Source organism: Ruditapes philippinarum, unplaced genomic scaffold (genome assembly GCF_026571515.1).
Source record: "Ruditapes philippinarum isolate M1 unplaced genomic scaffold, ASM2657151v2 ctg313_1_1_1_1, whole genome shotgun sequence".
Classification (NCBI taxonomy): domain Eukaryota; kingdom Metazoa; phylum Mollusca; class Bivalvia; order Venerida; family Veneridae; genus Ruditapes; species Ruditapes philippinarum.
This window is the reverse complement of record NW_026860654.1, coordinates 474,671-496,092: the sequence shown is the minus strand read 5'-3', so window position 1 is coordinate 496,092 and position 21,422 is coordinate 474,671. Positions and strand designations below refer to the sequence as shown.

The window sequence follows — 21,422 nt, the reverse complement described above, 5'->3', positions numbered from 1 at the left end:
GAAAGGTACTACCCAGGATCTCAACCAGGCCTGAAAACTACTATCCAGGATCTCAACCAGGCCTGAAAACTACTACCCAGGATCTCAACCATACCTGAAAACCACTTTCAAGGATCTTGACCATGCCTGAAAAAACTACTACCCAGAATCATGACTGAAAACTACTACCAAAGATCTTGACCAGGCCTGAAAACTTTTACCCAAGATCTTGACCATTCCTGAAAACTTCTACCCATTATCTTGACCATTCCTGAAAACTACTACCCAGGATATCAACCAAGGATCTTTACCTTGCCTGAAAACTACTACCAATGATCCAAAGAGTGCAGAGACTGAAATTTTAGTTTCTAGGCCTGTAATAATTATTGTGTCCCCTTAAATGTAATGAGGTCAACATATTCCCTTCAGTAAGAATATATAACTATATAGTATTAGTTATAATATATTCCCTTAAGCTAGAAGGGGAAAGTCATTTTGAAACACAGTCATTTTTCTTTATAGCTTTTAATCATTTACTGACAATGCATCGTATACATGAATCACAAGACATAAAGTGCGAGTTTATAGACAATAAACTATACTTTTGCTACAAAATCATTTCTTTGAAACATAAAATTTTCTATGATAGGGTCTGGAGATAATAAAACCTTTTTCTGAGATCGGTCTGATATCTCTGGATTTTCATTCATCAATATACATTCTATGCTGGTTTTTACCAATCAAATGCCTGAGATCTGACTTAAGGCATAAGTAAATTTTTTATAAACTTGGACCCAGCTGCTGGGGTCATTTTCTGAACTTTGAAGATAATCATCAGTTACAATAGCCAAATATGATCTTCAAATTTCAAAAGAATACACAAATCTCAAGAACCCTATTACACCAAAACTTTTACATGTATTTTCAGATGATTTGACTCCAACCATTATTTTCTACAGAATTTATGTCGGAGGCTTAAATCTCCGACTACTTAGCCAATGAAACTTTTCACAATGTATTTGTGAATATAAGTCATAGGCTATAATCTTAAGCTTTTATCTCTCGGAGTTCACATCCTTTTCCTAAGGAAATTTCACAAGAAAGACGACGGGTGAATAACATTTGTTTCTTCAGAAGAAATCTGTTGCTCTTAGTCGTTTTTTCCCATCATTTAAAGGTTCCTCATTACTAAGCCGTTTCTTGGGTAACTGTAATAAATTGTCCGTCAAGAACGGTGTCGCACTTTCTCCGCGCTCACTTCCAGGGGTAGCACTTCCTGGGGTAGAACTTCCGCTGGGCGTTGACATGGATGGAGTTTTTGATTTCGGGGTAAGTTTCGGAGTCAATTTTGGGGTTTTGTACCCAGAGTGTCTATGTGAGGGAGACGGGGAGTAACTTTCTCGCAGGGCTTTGTCTGTACCCGTTCGAACACCAATACGGCTGCCTAGTAAACGTTGTGCGGCAGGGGATAATGAACTGATCCTCTCTAATGAACTCTTCCTGTTGTGGCCTTGTATAGGGCTGAAAATGTAAAAAAAAAATTCAGTTATCAACAGTACATTTGTGTGTATTCGAGTATTTTATACATTTCATCTTTAATTGCAAAGATAAGCCAACATCGTCAGTAAAAAGTCAGACTAGTAAGTAAGCTACATCTGAAAATGGATGAGAAACAACTTTGTTATAAATAATTCATTTAAAAGAAAAAGTAACATCAAGGGAAGTAACTAGACTCACATTTTAGGGCTACATGTATACAACAGTGTAATTTGTTACATACATAACAAGAGCTATCAATAGGACAGCGTGTTTGCCTATTCTCAATGATTGATGTAAAAACAAGAGCCTTGATAATGTATAATTTTCTAAGTCCAAAAAGGGTTATAATTGTGTCAAAATTCATGTTAGAGTTATGGACTTATGATAGTGACCTCCTATTATGCTATCAAAGAAATGAGTAAAGTTTCAACCCATTCCCTTCAGAGATACTAAGTTGCACACAAAAACAAAATTAAAGTGTGACTATGCCAAAAGAGCATGAAGGGGCTTCAAAAGGTACCAAATATTTTTCCGAATTAAGCAATTTTACAATGCAAAATTTCCCAAACTGGGCAAGGTTCTTTTTCCAAAAAAGGCTAGGAAAAGGCCTGTATAACAATAATATAATGAGTTATGTATCAAGTAAGGTACTGTATACATACCTCGCCAGTCTGGAAGCAAGCATTAGAGCGTTTTTCTTCTTATCTCGATGTTGTCGACTAGACTTCTCCGCTAATTCAATAGCTAACTGGTCTCTCTTTGGAACATCTGGTATCTAGAATATAAAGTATATTCAAGCTCAAATAATTTTATTGCATTAAACAAACAATATATGTTTAAAGCATATGTACAACATATCTATAGGCAGAAGATAATGGTTTTTCAAGGAGCATAAAAATACAATCCAATGTGAAACATAATAAAACTTGTTTGAAATTCTGTAAAACTACTTTCTAATTAAATTTGCATAATATTGATATTTAGAAAGATCTATCATTACTATTTTAGATTCAGACAATAATAATAATAACAAGAGGGCCATGATGGCCCTGAGGTCGCTCACCTGTATATAGGCCCCCCCACCCCCAGGCCAATTTTTACCCAAGGGCTTTTATTTGTTTATTTGAACAGACTTGGTAGACACCCATAAGAAGATGTTTCATGCTAAACATCTAAGTTCTAGCTCATTGGGTTTTTTAAAAGAAGATTTTTAAAGTTTTTACTATACACATATAGTTAAAAACAATGACACCCCTGGGGCAGGGCCAGTTTTGACCCCCAGGGCTTTTATTTGAACAAACTTTGTAGATATTTACTTAAAGATGTTTCATGCTTAATATCTAAACTCTAGCTATTTGGGTTTTTTCAAAGAAGATTTTTAAGTTTTTGCTATACACATATAAGGAAAATCAATGACCCCCCGGGCGGGGCCAGTTTTGACCCCAGGGCTTTTATTTGAACATACTTGGTAGACACCCATTGGAACATGTTTCATGCTAAATATCTTAGCTCTAGCTCTTTGAGTTCTTTAAAAGAAGATTTTTTAAGTTTTTACTATATGCATATAGGGAAAATCTATGACCCCCTGGGGCGGGGTCAATTTTGACCCCAGGGCTTTTATTTGAACAAACTTGGTAGACATTCACTAGAAGACGTTTCATGCCAAATATCTTAGTTCTAGCTCTTATGGTTCTTTAAAAGAAGATTTTTTAAGTTTTTACTATATGCATATAGGGAAAATCAATGACCCCCTGGGGCGGGGCCAATTTTGACCCTAGGGCTTTTATTTGAACAAACTTGGTAGACATTCACTAGAAGATGTTTCATGCCAAATATCTAAGCTCTAGCTCTTACGGTTCTTTAAAAGAAGAATTTTTAAGTTTTTACTATATGCACATAGGGAAAATCAATGACCCCTGGGGCGGGGCCAATTTTGACCCCAGGGTTTTTATTTGAACAAACTTGGTAGACACTCACTAGAAGATGTTTCATGCAAAATATCTTAGCTCTAGCTCTTTGGGTTCTTTAAAAGAAGATTTTTTAAGTTTTTACTATATGCATATAGGGAAAATCAATGACCCCCTGGGGCGGGGCCAATTTTGACCCTAGGGCTTTTATTTGAACAAACTTGGTAGACACTCACTAGAAGATGTTTCATGCCAAATATCTAAGCTCTAGCTCTTAGGGTTGTTTAAAAGAAGATATTTAAAGATTTTTCTTTCGGTTGCCATGGCAATCAGAGTTCTGCATGGAATTAAATTCTTTGAACATTTTTTAAAGGTGACCACCAAAGGAACATTCCTGTGAAGTTTGGATGAAATTGGCTCAGTGGTTTATGAGGAGATGTCATTTAAAGCAAAAGTTTACGGACGGACGGACGGACGACGGACGCCGGACGAAAAGCGATCACATAAGCTCACCTTGTCACTTTGTGACAGGTGAGCTAATAATACATTGAACAGTTCTATCCTCAGTTATAAATGTCTTAAAAAAATCGCCATTTGTTCTTGCCTTGACTCTGAACCAGTTCATTGCTAGTTTGATACAGAATATGGGGGTTTTCAATATTAAACTGAAACAAGAGAGTAGGGCCAGTGGCAAAATATCTTTGTTTTCACTCCCACTATCAATGCCAGTTTATATTAGGCAGGGTATGTAGGTAAACGATTCAATATGTCAACACTATACATTCCAGATTGTACCTTTACAGAGCAAAAAACAATACGATAAGATTCCATGTTAAGTTAAAAAAAAAATTTTTGTTTGGCAATAATTTTTTTTTATGCCCCCGGGCATATAGTAATTGAACCGTCCGTCCGTCCGTTCGTCTGTCCGTACGAGGTTAACCTAGAACGGCAAGTTGGATTTTTCTTAAGTTCTACCTGTACCAATGGCTTCTAAGTTTACACACTTACTAATCAATACAAAGTACATGATCTGGGCAAGTTACATAACTCTGGCTTTCATATTTACCAAGTTATGGCCCTTTTCAGCACTTAGAAAATGAATAATGGTTAACCTAAAACGGCAAGTTGGAAATATCTTAAGTTCTATCTATACAAATGGCTTTATAATTTCCACACTTACTTATCAATACAAAGTACATGATATTGCCAAGTTATATAACTGTGTCATCCATATTTCCCAGTTATTTCCCTTTTTTCACTTTGAAAATAGGGCCTTGTCTGGTTAACCTATTTCGGCAAGTTGGATTTATCTTAAATTTCTCCTAATTGCTTAATTTCTTTAATGATATCTTTCATATTTAGTAGGTGGATACCTTTGATGGTCCTCTAATTTTTTGTGGAGTAAGCGGTCTCTAGGGTCAAGGTCAAGGTCACTGGTTTAAAAAATAAATATAAACATTTTTGCTCATACAGCCTTTATATTTTAGTTGATGTTTTAGTTTACTACAAACATGGGAGGTCCTCCTTCTTTGGGTGTAGTAAGGGGTCATTTGGGTCAAGGTCAATGTTACCAATGTCAAGGTCACCAATGTTAATATTGATTTTTACATTTTTACAGGTGTATTGACCTTATTCTATCGACAGATGTTATTTATAATTGATAGAAACATAAACTCTGATGGAGTTAGTGGTCAGTTGGGTCAAGGTCACCAGTTCTAAAAATAGATTTTTACACATTTGCTCATACAGCCTTTATTAAGTGACAAATATATTTTATATTTGGTAGGAAAATAACTTGCATGGTCATCATTTGATTGGGGTAGGGATCAGTGGGTCAAGGTCACTTGTGCTAAAAATAGATTTTTACACTTTTGCCCATACAGCTTTTATTTATTGACAGATGTATTTCATATTTGGTAGGAAGATAACTTGCATGGTATTCTTCCTTTGGATGGAGTAAGGGGTCAGTTGGGTCAAGGTCACCAGTGCTAAAAATAGATTTTTACACTTTTGCCCATACAGCCTTTATTTTTTGACAGATGTATTTCATATTTGGTAGGAAGATAACTTACATGGTATTCTTCTTTTGGATAGAGTTAGGGGTCAGTTTGGTTAAGGTCACCAGTGCTAAAAATAGATTTTTACACTTTTGCCCATACAGCCTTTATTTAATGACAGATGTATTTCATATTCGGTAGGAAGATAACTTGCATGAAGTTGAATATTTTTCATCTTCACAAGTCAGAGCAATGACTTGGCAACTTATATTTTTCACAATTACAAAATGCTATGACTTTGTCAAGCTACATATATTTCTTGTGTTTACAATTTTTTGGCAATTTTTCTGTCCTTAACTGAGTGAATGGGTAAACGTTTTTTTGAAACATTGCTACTGACAAGAATCTGAGCCGGGGGCATTTGTGTTTAACAAACACGCTCTTGTTTGATTAAGAAATAATATATCCCAAACAGTGATTTTATTGCTCAATAACATCACTGTTTGGAGTTGGGATGCACGGAATTATATCACGAGGGCGTAGCCCGAGTGATACAATGATGTGCATCTGAACGACAAACAGTGATGTTATTGAGCGATAAAATCACCAATTTGGATATATTATCTTGATTCTAACACGACATCAACAAATACATGCTGCCGTACCTGATATTTTAGCTAAATTGCGCCTGATTTGTTTCCGTACTTATTTTCAGCGCGTCGTTATATTTACAAATCTTCTATACGCAATTTCAAATAAGTGTAACATATTCCTTAATTTCATATACAATATATTTAATTGAATATAAATAATAATTAATTATCAGAAAATACCTTCTTTAATTTCGTATAAGTCTATATACATGTACTATACTATCTAACTAAATCAAGAATTTTTTTATCGGAAGTAAAATACCTTAAAGGCTGGAGCATCTGAGGGTACCAGTGGAGTTTCACTGGGATCCAGCTGAAACGGAGTCCCTTCAATCTCTCCCCACGTCATCAGTGGAGACTCGTCAACTCCTGGGGCCGGGGAGGGCGTGGCTACAAAACCATACCCATTCACTTTTGGCGTCATGCCAATTTCCAGTTCCTTCCCATCATGCCCTATTCTCCCAGAATGCTGCATAGTTTTCTCTGAAGCGGCTTGTTTAATCATTTCTTTACTTCTTTGAGTGTTCCATGGATTTAAATGAAAGCGAGTGTTTTCATGAAATATTTTCCGAGGTTTCTTCTTTTTCAATTCTAAGAGTTCAATTGAGCTGAGATCTTCCCCTTCTGGTATATACATGACGTGATTCCTAGTTTTGTATTTCCACGTGTCAACCCCAGCTTTACCATCTGTGATAGCAGCTTGTTGTTCAATGTTTGGTAATGCCAGTCTATCTTCTTCTTCCTGTATGTTTGATAACGAAATTCAAAAATTGAAATGATTCTATTCAATGGACCACATGCTTTTCAGTACTGTAGATTACTGCATTACAACAGTGAATTATATTTTTGATAAATTCCTAGTGAAATAGTCGACAAATTTTTGTTTTGGCATTCTTATGTTAAGTTCTTTTGCACATGTATATGGAAAAGTCAGTATGTTAATCAATCAATCAATCAATCAATCAATCAATCAATTGATCAATAAATCATCCTCTTTATCTTTATTAATTAGTTTTAACAGTTTCATTTGGGGGTGGGGGGGGAGGATTCCTATGTTAAGTGGGTTTTTTTGCATATGTACATGTACACATGTATATGAAAAAGAAAAGATGTTAATCAATCAATCAATCAATCAATCAATCAATCATCTCTGTAAATTAATTTTAAGAAAAGTAAGCTTGACTGAGAAATTCAAGGTTGAGATTTGTGTTTGATCGTGATAGTAGCAGGGCTCAAACCTATGATCCCTGGGTTGAAAAGCAGACACCTTTAACCACTAGGCCAAAGCCCTTCTGTATCAATTTTTGTTATTTCATCACACAGACAAAACAAACTTTAATATAGCTCTACTCACCTGTGTTCTGTTCACTTCATTCTCGAACAGCCAGGCATGTTTTTCCTTATGTTTTTTGTCCGCCTCTTCTAAGATTAGTTTAAATGAATCGTTATCTTCACTCGTGTTCTTTGACAGAAATGAATCGAGGTGAACTTTGACCTCTGGCTTTTCATCTGTAAGATATTGAACAAAATATGTATATAAATATAATCCTAGCTTTGATTACACAGGTCAATTAACTGAAAATTTGTCAATATTATGTGACTTCTTATTACAAGTATAAGTACAAGGAAATATATACATTTATACAATTATTTTATAACGTTTAAGAACATGTGCCAGAAAAATAATTTATAAAGTTTCATCAGTGGAAAATCAAAAGTTATACCCTTAACTGAGTGATATTTTTAACTGTTTGCTATGAACTACGCTCTCCCTCCTGACAAAATCTGGCACTGATCAAATAATATTTATAAATGCCATATTATCAAAACTTTTGAAGACCTGAAAAAGTTAAATACATACCAAAATGCAAGTACAAAGGCAACATAAAACTTGGATGAATCATTCACTTGGTAACTCACCATTTGTAGTTTTTTCTTCACCTCTACTGTGTGATACATGGCTCTGCCCTGTGTCTGGTCGTCTTGTTCGAGGTCTTTCCCCTCTGTCTGGTGTATCAAAATTTGCTGGGGAGGAAACTGAAAAAAAAAAAAGACTATATATATATGACTGGTTGCACTGGCATATCACTTAACTGTTTCTGCCACAACAACTATCAGTAGGACAATGTGCTTGACTATTCTCTGTGCTTCATAGTAAAACAAGAGTCTGGAAAATGTATAAGTTTCTTAGTTCAATAATGACCATAATAATGTTATAGTCCATGACAGATGGGCCTGATGTAGAGACTTTCTATTATTCTCTCAAAGTGTGAAGTTCTTTTTCCCACCCATTCCTTTCAGTAGTTATGAATATACCAACTTGTACACAAAAACTTAATAAACGAAGTGTGACACCATTGACTAGGTGAATACAATAGCTGTCGCTATCCTTTGAATAGTTGAGTTAAAAACTTATTGTAACTCACAAGTAATATTTTACACACATATAAAAAGATTTTGATATTTATTCCCATCCTTAACTTGAATATTTCATATATAATATTTAATAGAAGAAAACCATGAGTAACCTCAAGCTAGTTACATGTAAAGATTATGCAGGCTGGCCTGGCTCATTACTGTTGGCAAACACTAATCTTTTTCAATTCCAGCAGGTAAAGACAGTGTTTTTTCTCACTTGATTGGGTAGAGGCCTTGCCTATTCATTTTGGGAACAATTATCGCTAAAATTGCTTATTTGGGATAATGCTAGGGTAGTTAAGATTTTTGGGAAAACTACATGAATTTATAAAAAATTTAAATTGGGAAGAGGCCTTTTATAGGCCTCTGTTATATAAGGAGGAAAATCACTGAAAGATCATGTATAAATTACTTGTACTTACACACAGAATTGACAGTGTCCGGTCTTTTAGAGTATCTCATCTCAAGCTCCCTTAATTTTACTAAATCATTGTTTTCAAGTGCTTCAAAATACTCAGACTGGGCCTTCATCTTTGGTAAGTCGGGGTAGAAATCTTTCTCAATGATCTTTTCAAGCTCCTGTATAATATACAAACATTGTAATTGGTAAAATACATTTAATTTTTGCACAAACCTTCTGTAAAACAGAAAAAAAACATGTTCTTGTTGTCAAAAGATTAATGTGATAATCTATTATTACTGACCTATTAACTCAATAAGGAAAGTTGACAAAAGTGTCAGTACAAGATGTTATTTGGCATAAGGACCGTCATGTGATACTATAAATAGCTTGGTTAAAGACTTCTGCTGTAGATTTTTTACCTTCTTGTGGAGTGCTGCTTAAATTGTCCTCTAGTCTTATTATTTCTATGTGAATGGTTTGACCCATTTTACAGACTTTCAACCATTGGAAATATATATTGACTATACAAAATTATCTTGATGTTTCATTGACAAGTCCAAAGTTTGGCTAATAATGTCCCAATGAAACAGGAATTTTATTTTGTTCCATGTCACAGGATGAGAAAAATGTGCAGCCTGACTGTAGCTTGAACCGGGCACCCTCAGAATAACATACCGCGGCTCTACTGACTGAGCTATCTGGCCCCTTACTCATCCTCTACCCTAAATAGTGAACAGTTCTGAACCGTGATATACTCCCCCACTATATTGAAATTCATACCAAAATTTTACAGATTACAGAACAATGCTAATTGAACTCTGAGCTTTACAGTCAAGGTAACATGTTGGACACCAAATGTCACAGGGTGAGAAAAATTGCAGCCTGACCAGCACTTGAACCTGGGACCCTTGGAAAACCATACCGCTGCTCTAATGACTTAGCTATTCGGCAGCTTAAACATCCTCTCACCTAAACAGTGAGCACTTCTGAACCCAATATCTACAGTTACTTCACTTCTCTGTACAACATTACTTGTGATTTATTTTTCCAAAGCTTTTAGGGTCTGTACAATAATTTGTAACATACCTCTGTGTATTTCTCTTCATCCAGAACATTGACTTTCTTTTTCTCTGGTCCAAGACTTCCTTTCGGCTTGGCTACCACCAATGCCTTGCTACAAACTTTAACTAAGTCCATTTTGTAAAAATTATTTCTCAATAAATGATGGACAAACGTACAGGAAATCTCCTAGTCATTGAAACGTTTGTTGATGTTTGATGCAAGCGTCTGGGAGATTTTACGGAATTTGGACTTGCAAGGTTCGTTGACATTTTTTAACATCCTACAAGCTTGCCAGATTTTGGAATACACTTGAAATTACAAAATTATTCTAACGCTTTCCAGTGGCTGTTTTCAATTATCAAAGGCGATTCACTGATAAAAGATATTTGTAAGGTCCCATTGGCTTAGTAATCGGACAAATATTTTCGGATATGTAATTATTAATCATAATTAAAAAAAAAAGACTTCTTGACATTGACACTATGTTTTAGACGGCAAAAAAAGCAAAAAAAAAGCATTTCATTCATTATTATGGTCTGCTTATCAATTGGTTTTTATTTGGTTTATTTACAATTTAATTTTTGTTTAATTGACATTATGCCGCCTGTCAATCAAGCTGGCAGGGGTCTAGTCCAACTAATTGTACTGCGCAACCAGATATTGTGCTATTTTCGTGTCTGGGAAATATCTCGCCTCTACGTACAACATAAGAAGTACCTTTTCTGTGCTGAAATTTGCGCTAGAACGAAAATATCTCAGAATCAAGCTTTGGGCATGTCAATATATTTTGACTAGCAGGGGTCTTGATTAATTACAGATAAGCCAATCGGCGATAGTTATCAATTTCACGCTAAGATGTCTGAGAAGTCTGCCATTTTCCTTAGACAAGCTGTTTGTAGAAGACAATGGTGCAGCAGTATTTATATTGAAATTATTTTGATTTTTTTTCAATTTATCATTTTACCCCATGAGCATATTTCATTGAAAAGCCTCCTGTAACAAGTTCAAAATGCTATGAAACTATGAAAAATGGTTCAATACTGATGAAACTTGGCACAAATGATGACTAGCCTCTGTAACAGCATGCTCAATTGTAAATTTCCTGTTACCATGGCAACGGGGGGACGTCTCAAAATTGCCAAAAATCACTTTTTGCATTGTTTTTTCCATCAAAACTGATTTCAAAGTGCTGCAACTTCTCAATGAATTGAGATAGAGTAAAAGGCTTTTCAGCATCAGTTACTAGTTACCCTAAGATTGACCTGAGGCCATTTTTAGCCTGTCACATGTCAAAAATTTTCTTGGTGATGAGGGGCACTACCGCCCCCGTTCAAACCCCCCAAACAGAAGGGGGCACATCCCCCATCTGGCAACCCCCCCTGATGTAACATTTTGATGGGGGGCGGCACCGAAAAAGTGGTCGCTTTTTTAAACAACATTTCTCAAACGAAAAACAGTGTTTGGGGCCTAAATAAGGCATTTTTTCACTGTTTGAGGCCTCAAAAAGGGGGGGGGGGGACAAAGAACCGCCAAAACACGTCTATATGAGGGAAAAGGTTAAAGCGGTATATCTAAGATACAAAATATCCTGACATATTGACAGATGGAGTCAGTTGGTTCATTTTACAAAAACAAAAATATCAGTAACTTTCTATATATTAAGATAATAAGTTATATAGCAGGTACGAAAGTTAAAACTGGCTATACCACATTGCATTAAATAAGGAAAAAATTTAAACAATTGCTCTATTCCTTCCTTCATTACAATCATGTCTATTCATTATCATAATCACATAATATATTATAAGGTCTCAGAATATCCAGATAATATGTCATTTTTTTGTTTGTTTATAACATAGTGTCAAGAAAATGTTGCAGTAGAAAAAAGTACTTGCAAATAAAATGAGAAAATATGCAATAAATATTTTAGGCAAAATTATCCTACCTAAATATTTCTATTAAAGCTGAATGAATTTAGATTAAATATTTAAATACATCTGCTTCAATAACATCATATCTGATCACGGTTTTGATTTAAAGCCAAGGTCTTGTATATGCAAAACTTATTTTGAAGTGAATAATATTGCGTTTTATCACGAAAACATCTAATGTACAAATATACATATAATCATATATCATACAACAAAGTTACGCAAGGGCAATTTTCTCATTTAATTTTGACAATTTATGCACAAATGCATTACATACAAGTGATTTCACACATAAAACCCCAAAAACATTTGTAAATGTTTCTGTTTCATTGATTTGTAGGATTTATTTCATTTGTGAGTTTAAAATTTCTTAATGTTTGATATTTGCTGATTATTTATTATTTAAAGATTAAATGTGTAGTTTTTTTGAAACTTTTATGTAAACTGTATGTCTTTGTTGTAGTAAATGGTCAAAGGCATTTATAATGCCGATTTGCCAATAAATGAAATAAAATGAAATGATATAATTTTACTATTATATGTTCTGCTACATCCATTTTAACTATCTTTGAATTTGTAAACTAAAATGATATTTTGTCAGTAACATCTTCCTTGAAGTCAGCGAGAAATATAACAAGATCTTTGCCAAACATTTTATTCATCATTAATGTGTGAATGCAGTTATTTGTTACTTTTATAAATATCATAAAACATTGAACTGGATCTATTTAATAAAAGCAATAAAATTTTATATATACCAAATTATATAAGGTTAATTCATTAGTCATTTAAGTGGCATGACAGTATTGCATAAACGTTGGTACCGTCTTTTGTCTAAGGTTCTGAATGACCGGGTCACGTGATACAGTGTGAGAACAATCTCTTCTCTGGCGTAATGTCAATTAAGTATCATTCTAAAACATTTGATATTAAAGTCTAGTAGTGTAGCATAAGACTGCATGTGCTCAATTATGTTACATTTAATCATATAGGTTGTTGAATTTATTCCAGACACTGTCAACATGGAAACCAAAGATGTAGATGCAATATTTACATCAAAAACGGAGAAGACGTTCCAGTTTGACGAACAGCTGCCAAGTCTGCCTGTTCCTACTTTACAGCATACACTAGATAGATACCTCGACTCTGGTTAGCATTTTATGACATTAAAATGTCCGTCGTCCGTCCGTAAACTTTTGCTTTAAATGACATCTCCTCATAAACCACTGAGCCAATTTCATCCAAACTTCACAGGAATGTTCCTTTGGTGGTCACCTTTAAAAATTGTTCAAAGAATTTAATTCCATGCAGAACTCTGGTTGCCATGGCAACCGAAAGAAAAATCTTTAAATATCTTCTTTTAAACAACCCTAAGAGCTAGAGCTTAGATATTTGGCATGAAACATCTTCTAATGAGTGTCTACCAAGTTTGTTCAAATAAAAGCCCTGGGGTCAAAATTGGCCCTGCCCCAGGGGGTCATTGATTTTCCCTACATGCATATAGTAAAAACTTAAAAAATCTTCTTTTAAAGAACCCAAAGAGCTAGAGCTTAGATATTTGGCATGAAACATCTTCTAGTGAGTGTCTTCCAAGTTTGTTCAAATAAAAGCCCTGGGGTCAAAATTGGCCCTGCCCCGGGGGGGTCATAGATTTTCCCTATATGCATATAGTAAAAACTTAAAAAATCTTCTTTTAAAGAACCCAAAGAGCTAGAGCTAAGATATTTGGCATGAAACATCTTCTAGTGAGTGTCTACCAAGTTTGTTCAAATAAAAGCCCTGGGGTCAAAACTGGCCCCGCCCCGGGGGGTCATTGATTTTCCCTATATGCATATAGTAAAAACTTAAAAAATCTTCTTTTAAAGAACTGTAAGAGCTAGAGCTTAGATATTTAGCATGAAACATCTTCTAGTGAATGTCTACCAAGTTTGTTCAAATAAATGCCCTGGGGTCAAAATTGGCCCGCCCCAGGGGGTCATTGATTTTCCCTTTATGCATATAGTAAAAACTTAAAAAAACTTCTTTTAAAGAACCCAAAGAGCTAGAGCTAAGATATTTAGCATGAAACATCTTCTAATGAGTGTCTACCAAGTTTGTTCAAATAAAAGCCCTGAGGTCAAAATTGGCCCTGCCCCAGGGGGTCATAGATTTTCCCTATATGCATATAGTAAAAACTTAAAAATCTTCTTTTAAAGAACGCAAATAGCTAGAGTTTAGATATTAAGCATGAAACATCTTTAAGTAAATATCTACAAAGTTTGTTCAAATAAAAGCCTAGGGGTCAAAACTGGCCCTGCCCCAGGGGTGTCATTGTTTTTAACTATATGTGTATAGTAAAAACTTAAAAAATCTTCTTTTAAAAAACCCAATGAGCTAGAACTTAGATGTTTAGCATGAAACATCTTCTTATGGGTGTCTACCAAGTCTGTTCAAATAAACAAATAAAAGCCCTTGGGTAAAAATTGGCCCGGGGGGGGGGGGGGGGTGGAACTATATACAGGTGAGCGACCTCAGGGCCATCATGGCCCTCTTGTTTGTAGCATTTTTAAGCCTTAGGTTAATATTAGTAAATGTAGTTCAATGCTGTATTGGGGTTTTAGAGTCAGACAGTGTTTCTACTAGACCACTGGACCTTTTCGTTTACCGTCAAACCTATAAACAGAGATCATGGAAAGGAGAGACCAAATAAGGCCTTAAGGACAAGTGGTTTTTATTTAGAGGTTACGCTGTTCTATTTAAATCAATGGCAGGTTTTTGAAAAGTAGTACAGGGTGATCTTTGTAATTTGAAAGTGGTCTTTAACACAGATTTTATTGTATTTTCAATAATATATCAGGACTAAACTGAATTTATCAATTTTGCTTTACTGTAGGACTAGTCTGGCTGTTATTGATGAAAATGCATCATTTTAATTTATATTGAAAGACAAGTATTGACAATATATCAATGTATCAAACTTAAACTTGCTAAAACCATTTAAATACATGTTTTAGTCATCACAAATACATTCTTATAAGAAAGAATTTTTCATGTTATCTATATGTCTCACTGACTTCTGAAAATTAAATTCTGGGTTCAAGCTTGCTGAGAAAAAACAGAGTGAACTTACTTTTCTTTTCAGAAATAATGATAATAGTGAGATATTTGCACAAGGCAGTGAAATGGGTTTTAAACTTAGTTTTAATTGATATTCTAAATTATGAATTAAGATTGAATTGAATCTTGAATAAGGATGCCATATTGATATCGTGATATTCAATAACAGGGGATTAACAGCCGAGTGCCACAAATTGAATACATTGTATATTGTTTTTTATATCTCTTAGTTAAACCACATGTCAGTGATGATGAGTATAGGCAAACAGAATTCATTGTGCAACAGTTTGCTTCTGGTGTAGGGAAAGAGCTCCATAGGAAATTGCTTGATAAAGCCAGGACAGAGAAAAACTGGGTAAGTTTAGTTGTCAGTAATATTTGGTAAATGTCATTTTTAACTTTTTTTTAAGAAAAAATCATTAATGCTGATGAGAGACTGAGCTGTCTGTAAAAATCCTGCTTGAAGTATTATAAATTTGCCACAGAGTTGCCATTGACTGGCAACACAGACGGGTGTTCCACAGTCTTCAGTTACTCAGGCTCTTCAGGAGGGAGAGCATTGACTAGAGAGAGAGGGGAATGTGCCATGTCTATCTTTTCTTTATGCCATTGTTGCTTGTGGGATGTCATTGATAATATTGACATTTGTGGGTTGTTTCAGATTTTGGCTAGTGCCATATCTGTGGGGGATATATATTTCATACACTGTACTTGGGAGAAAATATAAGCTCTTACACAGATGAAGTAAACATAAACTGTTAAAATATGTACTTAATCATCAATTTATTTAAAGTGGCATTATGCTCATATTTTCATAGTCCAGTTGAGCTGAATTAACTTTATATTTCAAAAGATTGACTGTTAAAATGGTGCTTGACCAACAGGGGATATTTGAAAATGTTTAGGATAAAATCAAAATGTTCCTTAAATATAAAAAGACTGCCCCACTCTTTTTATAAACTGAATGTAACACGTAAATTCTAATTGATATTTACAGAAAATTCCTTAGAATCCGAGCATTATTGATTGTTTTTGCGAAGTCAATTATTAAATCAAAAGGAATTATTGCAATATAAAAATTTATTTATATATTCACATGTTCACTCACTATAATTATACCCTTGGATGGGCATAATCTCACTGTAACACAGAAGCTTGAAATTGTATCCAAGTATCAAATGCTGATACTGGTTTGTATATTCTTATCAAAAGTTTACATGATTATAATTATAGAATTATTAATTCTGTTTTTTGTTGTTGTTTTTCCAAAAGAAACATGATAAGTTGCTTTGAACTCTTTATTGATTGTAAAAATATAATTTCCACTTTTTGTGACTATGACTGATAAATTTGCTTAGTGTTAACATTACTTTGATAGTCATTCCATGTGTAGTTATATTTGTATTTTCAGCTTGAAAAATGGTGGATAGATTATGCTTACCTGGATTACAGGCTCCCTATTGGCCCTATGATAAATTTTAGCGGGCCACTGCCCACTATATATCATTATTACAAAATAGAATACGAAACACAAGTTGAAAGGGCGGCCATGCTGTGTCACTATTATTTCAAATACTGGAAATATCTACGACTGTAAGAAGTTATTCTATACACGCAAACTCATTGAACGCAAGCTGTCATAATAATAATTGTCACCTTAGTGCAGTAACGGGGTAACTCATATTAAATTATATAAGAAGTTAACCCTTTACTGCACTTAGGTGTGGAGACAATGACTTGCCCATGCTGCAAATATAAAAGTTAGGCCAGGTCAGTGCTCTCTTTGAATTTGATTTTTAAAGAAGCAGTCAAAAGTTTGAGGGTACCTAGCAGTTAGAGGTTCCTGAGTAATTTTAAAGCATACGGTAAACCCTGTAGAGCCGCACCCTCTGGGAGACAATGATTCTGGTTGTTAATGAGAGATGTTATGTTGCAGAGGTTACATATATTTGTGAAGTCTTACTTTGGGAAAAAATGAAACTGTTGTTGTGAAGAGATGATTGGTCTACAGAGGGCCACTTTGCAGAGGTGGTACTGTATTGTTTTGTCATTGGGTTGGCACCACATCTAAAGTAGGCCGCAAATTTTGCCAGCCAATTCGGAAAAAGGAGAGCACTGCCAGGCTGTTTTTCTGTGCACTCTTACCAGGCTTGATACTATAGGCTGCTTTATTGCATCTTTATTATATTAAAATCCCTTTAAGTAACAATGGATTGTTCCAAATTCAAAGCTAGGCAAGTCCATTTTCTAAATACAGCATTGAAAGTGTTATTTTTTCTCCTGAGGCATAGAAAAAATGTGGTTCATCCATAATCCTCATCCTTCATATTGGCTAACCAATTCATTTTAATTGTTTCTTGAACTCAATTTTACTCTGTAAAATTATTTATCACTGAAAAGGATATTTTATTATTTGCTGAAATATATGGTCCTGTAAATATATATTGTCCTCTGAGGTCGAAAAGCCAAAAAAAAAACACAAAATAAAAAACACTTAAAAAATTTGAATTTCTCATATAGATTAACATCAGTGTTTAAAACAGAAATATATGCAACAGTTAATAAAAAATATACTCAGAATTAGGTCTAAATTGAGAATGACATTTTTTCACAATTCTTAGTCGGATTTAAGTTAAAAGCATTGAAAGGTTTTTCATTCTTGGACCATTTTTTCACAAATAAAATAATTATTCTGAAAAAGATGATCTGAAAAAATTATCTGTAGTCCAGACCTACATCAAATGGCAATGCTTTTCACTCAAATTGGGCTACCTAAGAATCTAAAAAAAAAAATGATTTAAAATTCAATTCTGTGCATATTTCTGCATTTTTGTTTGCAAATTTTAAATGCGTCTCTTTATCTATGTAAGGATTTCAAATTTTATGTTTAAAGGCTATTTGACCAAAGTGACATGAATGGACCACATTTTTTACTCAGAATGGTTAAATGTTTGCTTACCGTATTATTGTTATGTTATATGTGCATGGCTTTGGTTAATTTGTTATGTTTATTTACTAATAAATCACTTTCATTGAATGGTAGGTTTATTTCGAAAAAGGAAAGTAAATTCATGTACATAGTATGTGAATTTTAAGGCTATAAAATCTAAAAATTGAATATTTGAGTAAGAAAAATTTTAAGACATTTTCATGCATACTTGCCAAAAGTGGCATTAATAGGCCAAAATTGCTAGGGGAGTATTGGTTACGGCACTTTGCTACGAAAAATAATGTACAACACATTGTGTCTCCTTTATACGTGTATTCAGAACTGCTAACATTTCACGTTATGCATACTTTGGCGCCATTTGACAGCATATATGAGCTTATTTCTGGACAGGGAGGTAACTTCTGTTGACAAGATTTTAAAGGTACTCATACATTGTAAGGAATGACAGTGTTACCATTCAAATGTATATGGCTGAAATTTGTTTCTTGACAAATAAGATTTCCAACTGAATTAATACATATACATGTAACTTATTTCAAAAAGCAATTGTTTCATAATTATATAATCTGGCAATGACATTTTCATTTATTTAAACCACATAGCAGTGTTTCAACCTTAAACTTTTTATATTTCTTAAATGAACTTGTCCATCTTTCAGTCTGAACAAAACTATTCATCATTTTAAGGAAAAGAACTTAATATATAGTGAACAGTATAGACCATGATAATAGTGTACAGTGTTGACCATGATAATAGCTAAGAGTGCAGACCATGATAAGAGGGAGCAGTGCAGACCATGATAATAGCCAATAGGGAGCAGTGCAGACCATGATAATAGCCAATAGGGAGCAATGAAGACCATGATAAAAGCCAATAGGGAGTAGTGCAGACCAAAATAATAACAAGTAGTGCAGACCATGATAATAGCCAATAGGGAGTAGTGCAGACCATGATAATAGCCTATAGGGAGCAGTGCAGAACATGATAATAGCCAATAGGGAGTAGTGCAGACCATGATAATAGCCAATAGGGAGCAGTGCATGATAATAGCCAATAGGGAGCAGTGCAGATCACGATAAAAGCCAATAGGGAGTATTGCAGACCAAAATAATAACAAGTAGTGCAGACCATGATAATAGCCAATAAGGAGTAGTGCAGACCATGATAATACTAAATACCCTATAGGGAGCAGTGCAGACCGTGATAATAGCCAATAGGAAGCAGTGCAGGCCATGATAATAGCCAATAGGGAGCAGTGCAGACCATGATAATAGCCAATAGGAAGTAGTGCAGACCATGATAATAGCCTATAGGGAGCAGTGCAGACCATGATAATAGCCAATAGGGAGTAGTACAGACCATGATAATAATGAGTAGTGCAGACCATGATGATAGCCAGCAGTGCAGATCATGATGATAGTGAACATTGCTGACTATGAGCTGTCAACTGCTAGCAAGCTAAGGGTTAAAATGATTACACCAGGGTCTTTCACTTTTCACGATTTTCTTTTTCCAAACCAGCATTTGAAATACCAATGAAAGATAGTGTACATGTATTAAAAATGAAAATTTTTGAAGGTTTTTATTCATTAGTTAGTTCTGTGATGTCATTGATGTGTATAGTAATTCTTTTGTCATATTTCAGATACTTTGAAACAGCTGCAGTGGATGGTGTTGAGGTCACATACTTATTTATATATACAGTCAAACCTTAAATCAAGACCTCTCAGACGTCTTTAAAATACAGTATGACTCAGTATTAAAATACCCAATAAAAAACCACAAAAACACCAAAAATAAGCACATCTAAACATACATGTACTTTTATTTTATTTTAAATTCAGTATTTCTTATGCATTTATAATCGGTAAATACAGCTAGACTGGCATTAAAAGCACATGACGTAACTTTTCAAAGAGTGGTCGTGATTAACTGGTTTAACTGTATCACAGTTTTTTATACTATTGAAAATATATCGGGTTAATTTTGAATTTTCATTTTCTCTTTAACAGCTGGAGAAATGGTGGCTAGATTATGCCTACATGGACTTCAGACTACCTCTGGCCCCGTTGCTGAACTTTGCGGGCCCGGGACCCTATATGCATCACTATCTACCTCAGAAAGATGGGAACCAATTAGAAAGGGCTGGCCTTCTTATATACCTCAATTTAAAACATTGGCATATGATCAGAAAGTAGGGATTTCTGTTCTGAACAACTACTCATGCTTATGACCAATATTTAACAAAAAGGCCAAAAAAAAGTGTGTGTTTCTGGTTAATGGAAAAACACTGAATTCAGCTGCAAAAACTTCATTTTTATTGTATCGTAGAAACGATTTTGTATCATACAAAAAAAACAGTACTTTATTATTTCCCGATTTTACAGCTTGAATGCTTCATTTTTTTGCTTGAAATTAAGAAGAACTGTTGCCTAAATGTCAAACAGTAGCGAGACAGCAAGTAACTTGGCATCTTGCCAGAATGGTTGTAAAAATGTTGGACTATCTAATATTACCAAATGTTATTTTATTTCAAGCTTACAGAAACATGCAATTATTGTTCTTTGGCCTTGCTGAAAATAATGCATTTTAGTTTTTAACCTACTTGAATGGAATTGAGCTTGAGTCTGTGTTCTGAAAAACAGACCAGCAAAAAACAGGTACCAGTATAATTTCAAAGGCTCTTACCATTTACAGTTAAACCTGTATTAAAGACCACCTCTCAATAAAGATCACTCTGTAAATAAAAGGCCACTCATCAACTACCCTTCATTGATTAAATATAACATTATTATATAAACCTCCAAAATAAAGACCACTTCTCTATATAGTCCATGTTTGGTATCTACTTTGGGTGGCCATTGCGCGCAGGTTTGACTGTATATTGCTTAGACTTTCCTTTTTGGAGAAATTAATTTTAAACATACTCTTCATACATGACAAGTTCAGTTAAAGTTAAGAATTTATAAAAACTAAAATGTATTATTTTTGGCCTATCTGTTGTAAATTTTACCATGCATGTATTGTGCTGAATGTTTGCTTGCTGACACAGCTTGTGTGTACCAATTTTGTGTCATGTCATCCTGTGTTAGCTATAGGTGCTTGCTTTTGTCAGAGTTTTTATTTGTCTCAGAGCTGACTGAAAATTCATTTGTCTGCTTTGTTCTGTATTTCTGTGATTCAAAGACCATTGGTTGGTTCAAAGTAATCTGGTTATAGCATACATTGGTTTCATAAAATACATTTTAGCCGGCTAAAAATCCCCTGCAATATGTAATAGGCCACCCAGCCAGCTGCCTTTGGTAAATTCTTTCATGTACCTTTCATATTCCTTCCTACTTCCGAAGTTCCGTATGATATAATAATCCAGAAGCTACTGTCCCTCTGTATATGGAATTAATTGATGTAAATACTGCTAGCTTATTGTTTGTCTGAAATGGTAAAATTTTAACAAATATTAAATACAGTAAAATTGATGCTGTTTTTA

The 21,422-nt window shown here is 34.4% G+C and overlaps 2 protein-coding genes across 5 annotated transcripts in view; one reads left to right on the top strand and one right to left on the bottom strand.

Annotated features, from left to right (window-relative positions):
- Nucleotides 1-493: 493 nt before the first annotated feature.
- Nucleotides 494-10,165, bottom strand: LOC132712916 (splicing factor ESS-2 homolog). Its single transcript, XM_060695352.1, has 7 exons — nt 9,983-10,165; nt 8,916-9,072; nt 7,996-8,112; nt 7,430-7,584; nt 6,338-6,817; nt 2,181-2,293; nt 494-1,500 (listed from the first exon to the last, which is right to left on the bottom strand). The coding sequence occupies exons 1-7, from the start codon at nt 10,091-10,093 to the stop codon at nt 1,110-1,112; spliced, it is 1,524 nt and encodes a 507-aa protein (XP_060551335.1). The 5' UTR covers nt 10,094-10,165; the 3' UTR covers nt 494-1,109.
- Nucleotides 10,100-21,422, top strand: part of LOC132712915 (peroxisomal carnitine O-octanoyltransferase-like) — a 24,916-nt gene continuing 13,593 nt past the window's right edge. The window contains exons 1-4 of one of the 4 annotated variants that reach the window (XM_060695348.1): nt 10,100-10,215; nt 12,901-13,038; nt 15,216-15,340; nt 19,948-20,129. In XM_060695348.1, the coding sequence (XP_060551331.1) occupies nt 10,167-10,215; nt 12,901-13,038; nt 15,216-15,340; nt 19,948-20,129 (494 nt within the window). In that variant the 5' untranslated portion in view covers nt 10,100-10,166. Of the gene's footprint in view, nt 10,216-12,118; nt 12,244-12,900; nt 13,039-15,215; nt 15,341-16,396; nt 16,579-19,947; nt 20,130-21,422 lie in introns of those variants that run through there. The other 3 variants (XM_060695349.1, XM_060695351.1, XM_060695350.1) reach the window with 3 other exon arrangements.

Bases quoted from the DNA above. Each gene is read 5' to 3' on its own strand.
- LOC132712916 (XM_060695352.1), bottom strand. From the start codon at position 10,093: ATGGACTTAGTTAAAGTTTGTAGCAAGGCATTGGTGGTAGCCAAGCCG. The intron at 7,585-7,995 runs GTGAGTTACCAA...AATATCTTACAG, and splicing joins TGAAGAAAAAACTACAAATG to ATGAAAAGCCAGAGGTCAAA. The intron at 1,501-2,180 runs GTATGTATACAG...TTACATTTTCAG, and splicing joins CTTGCTTCCAGACTGGCGAG to CCCTATACAAGGCCACAACA.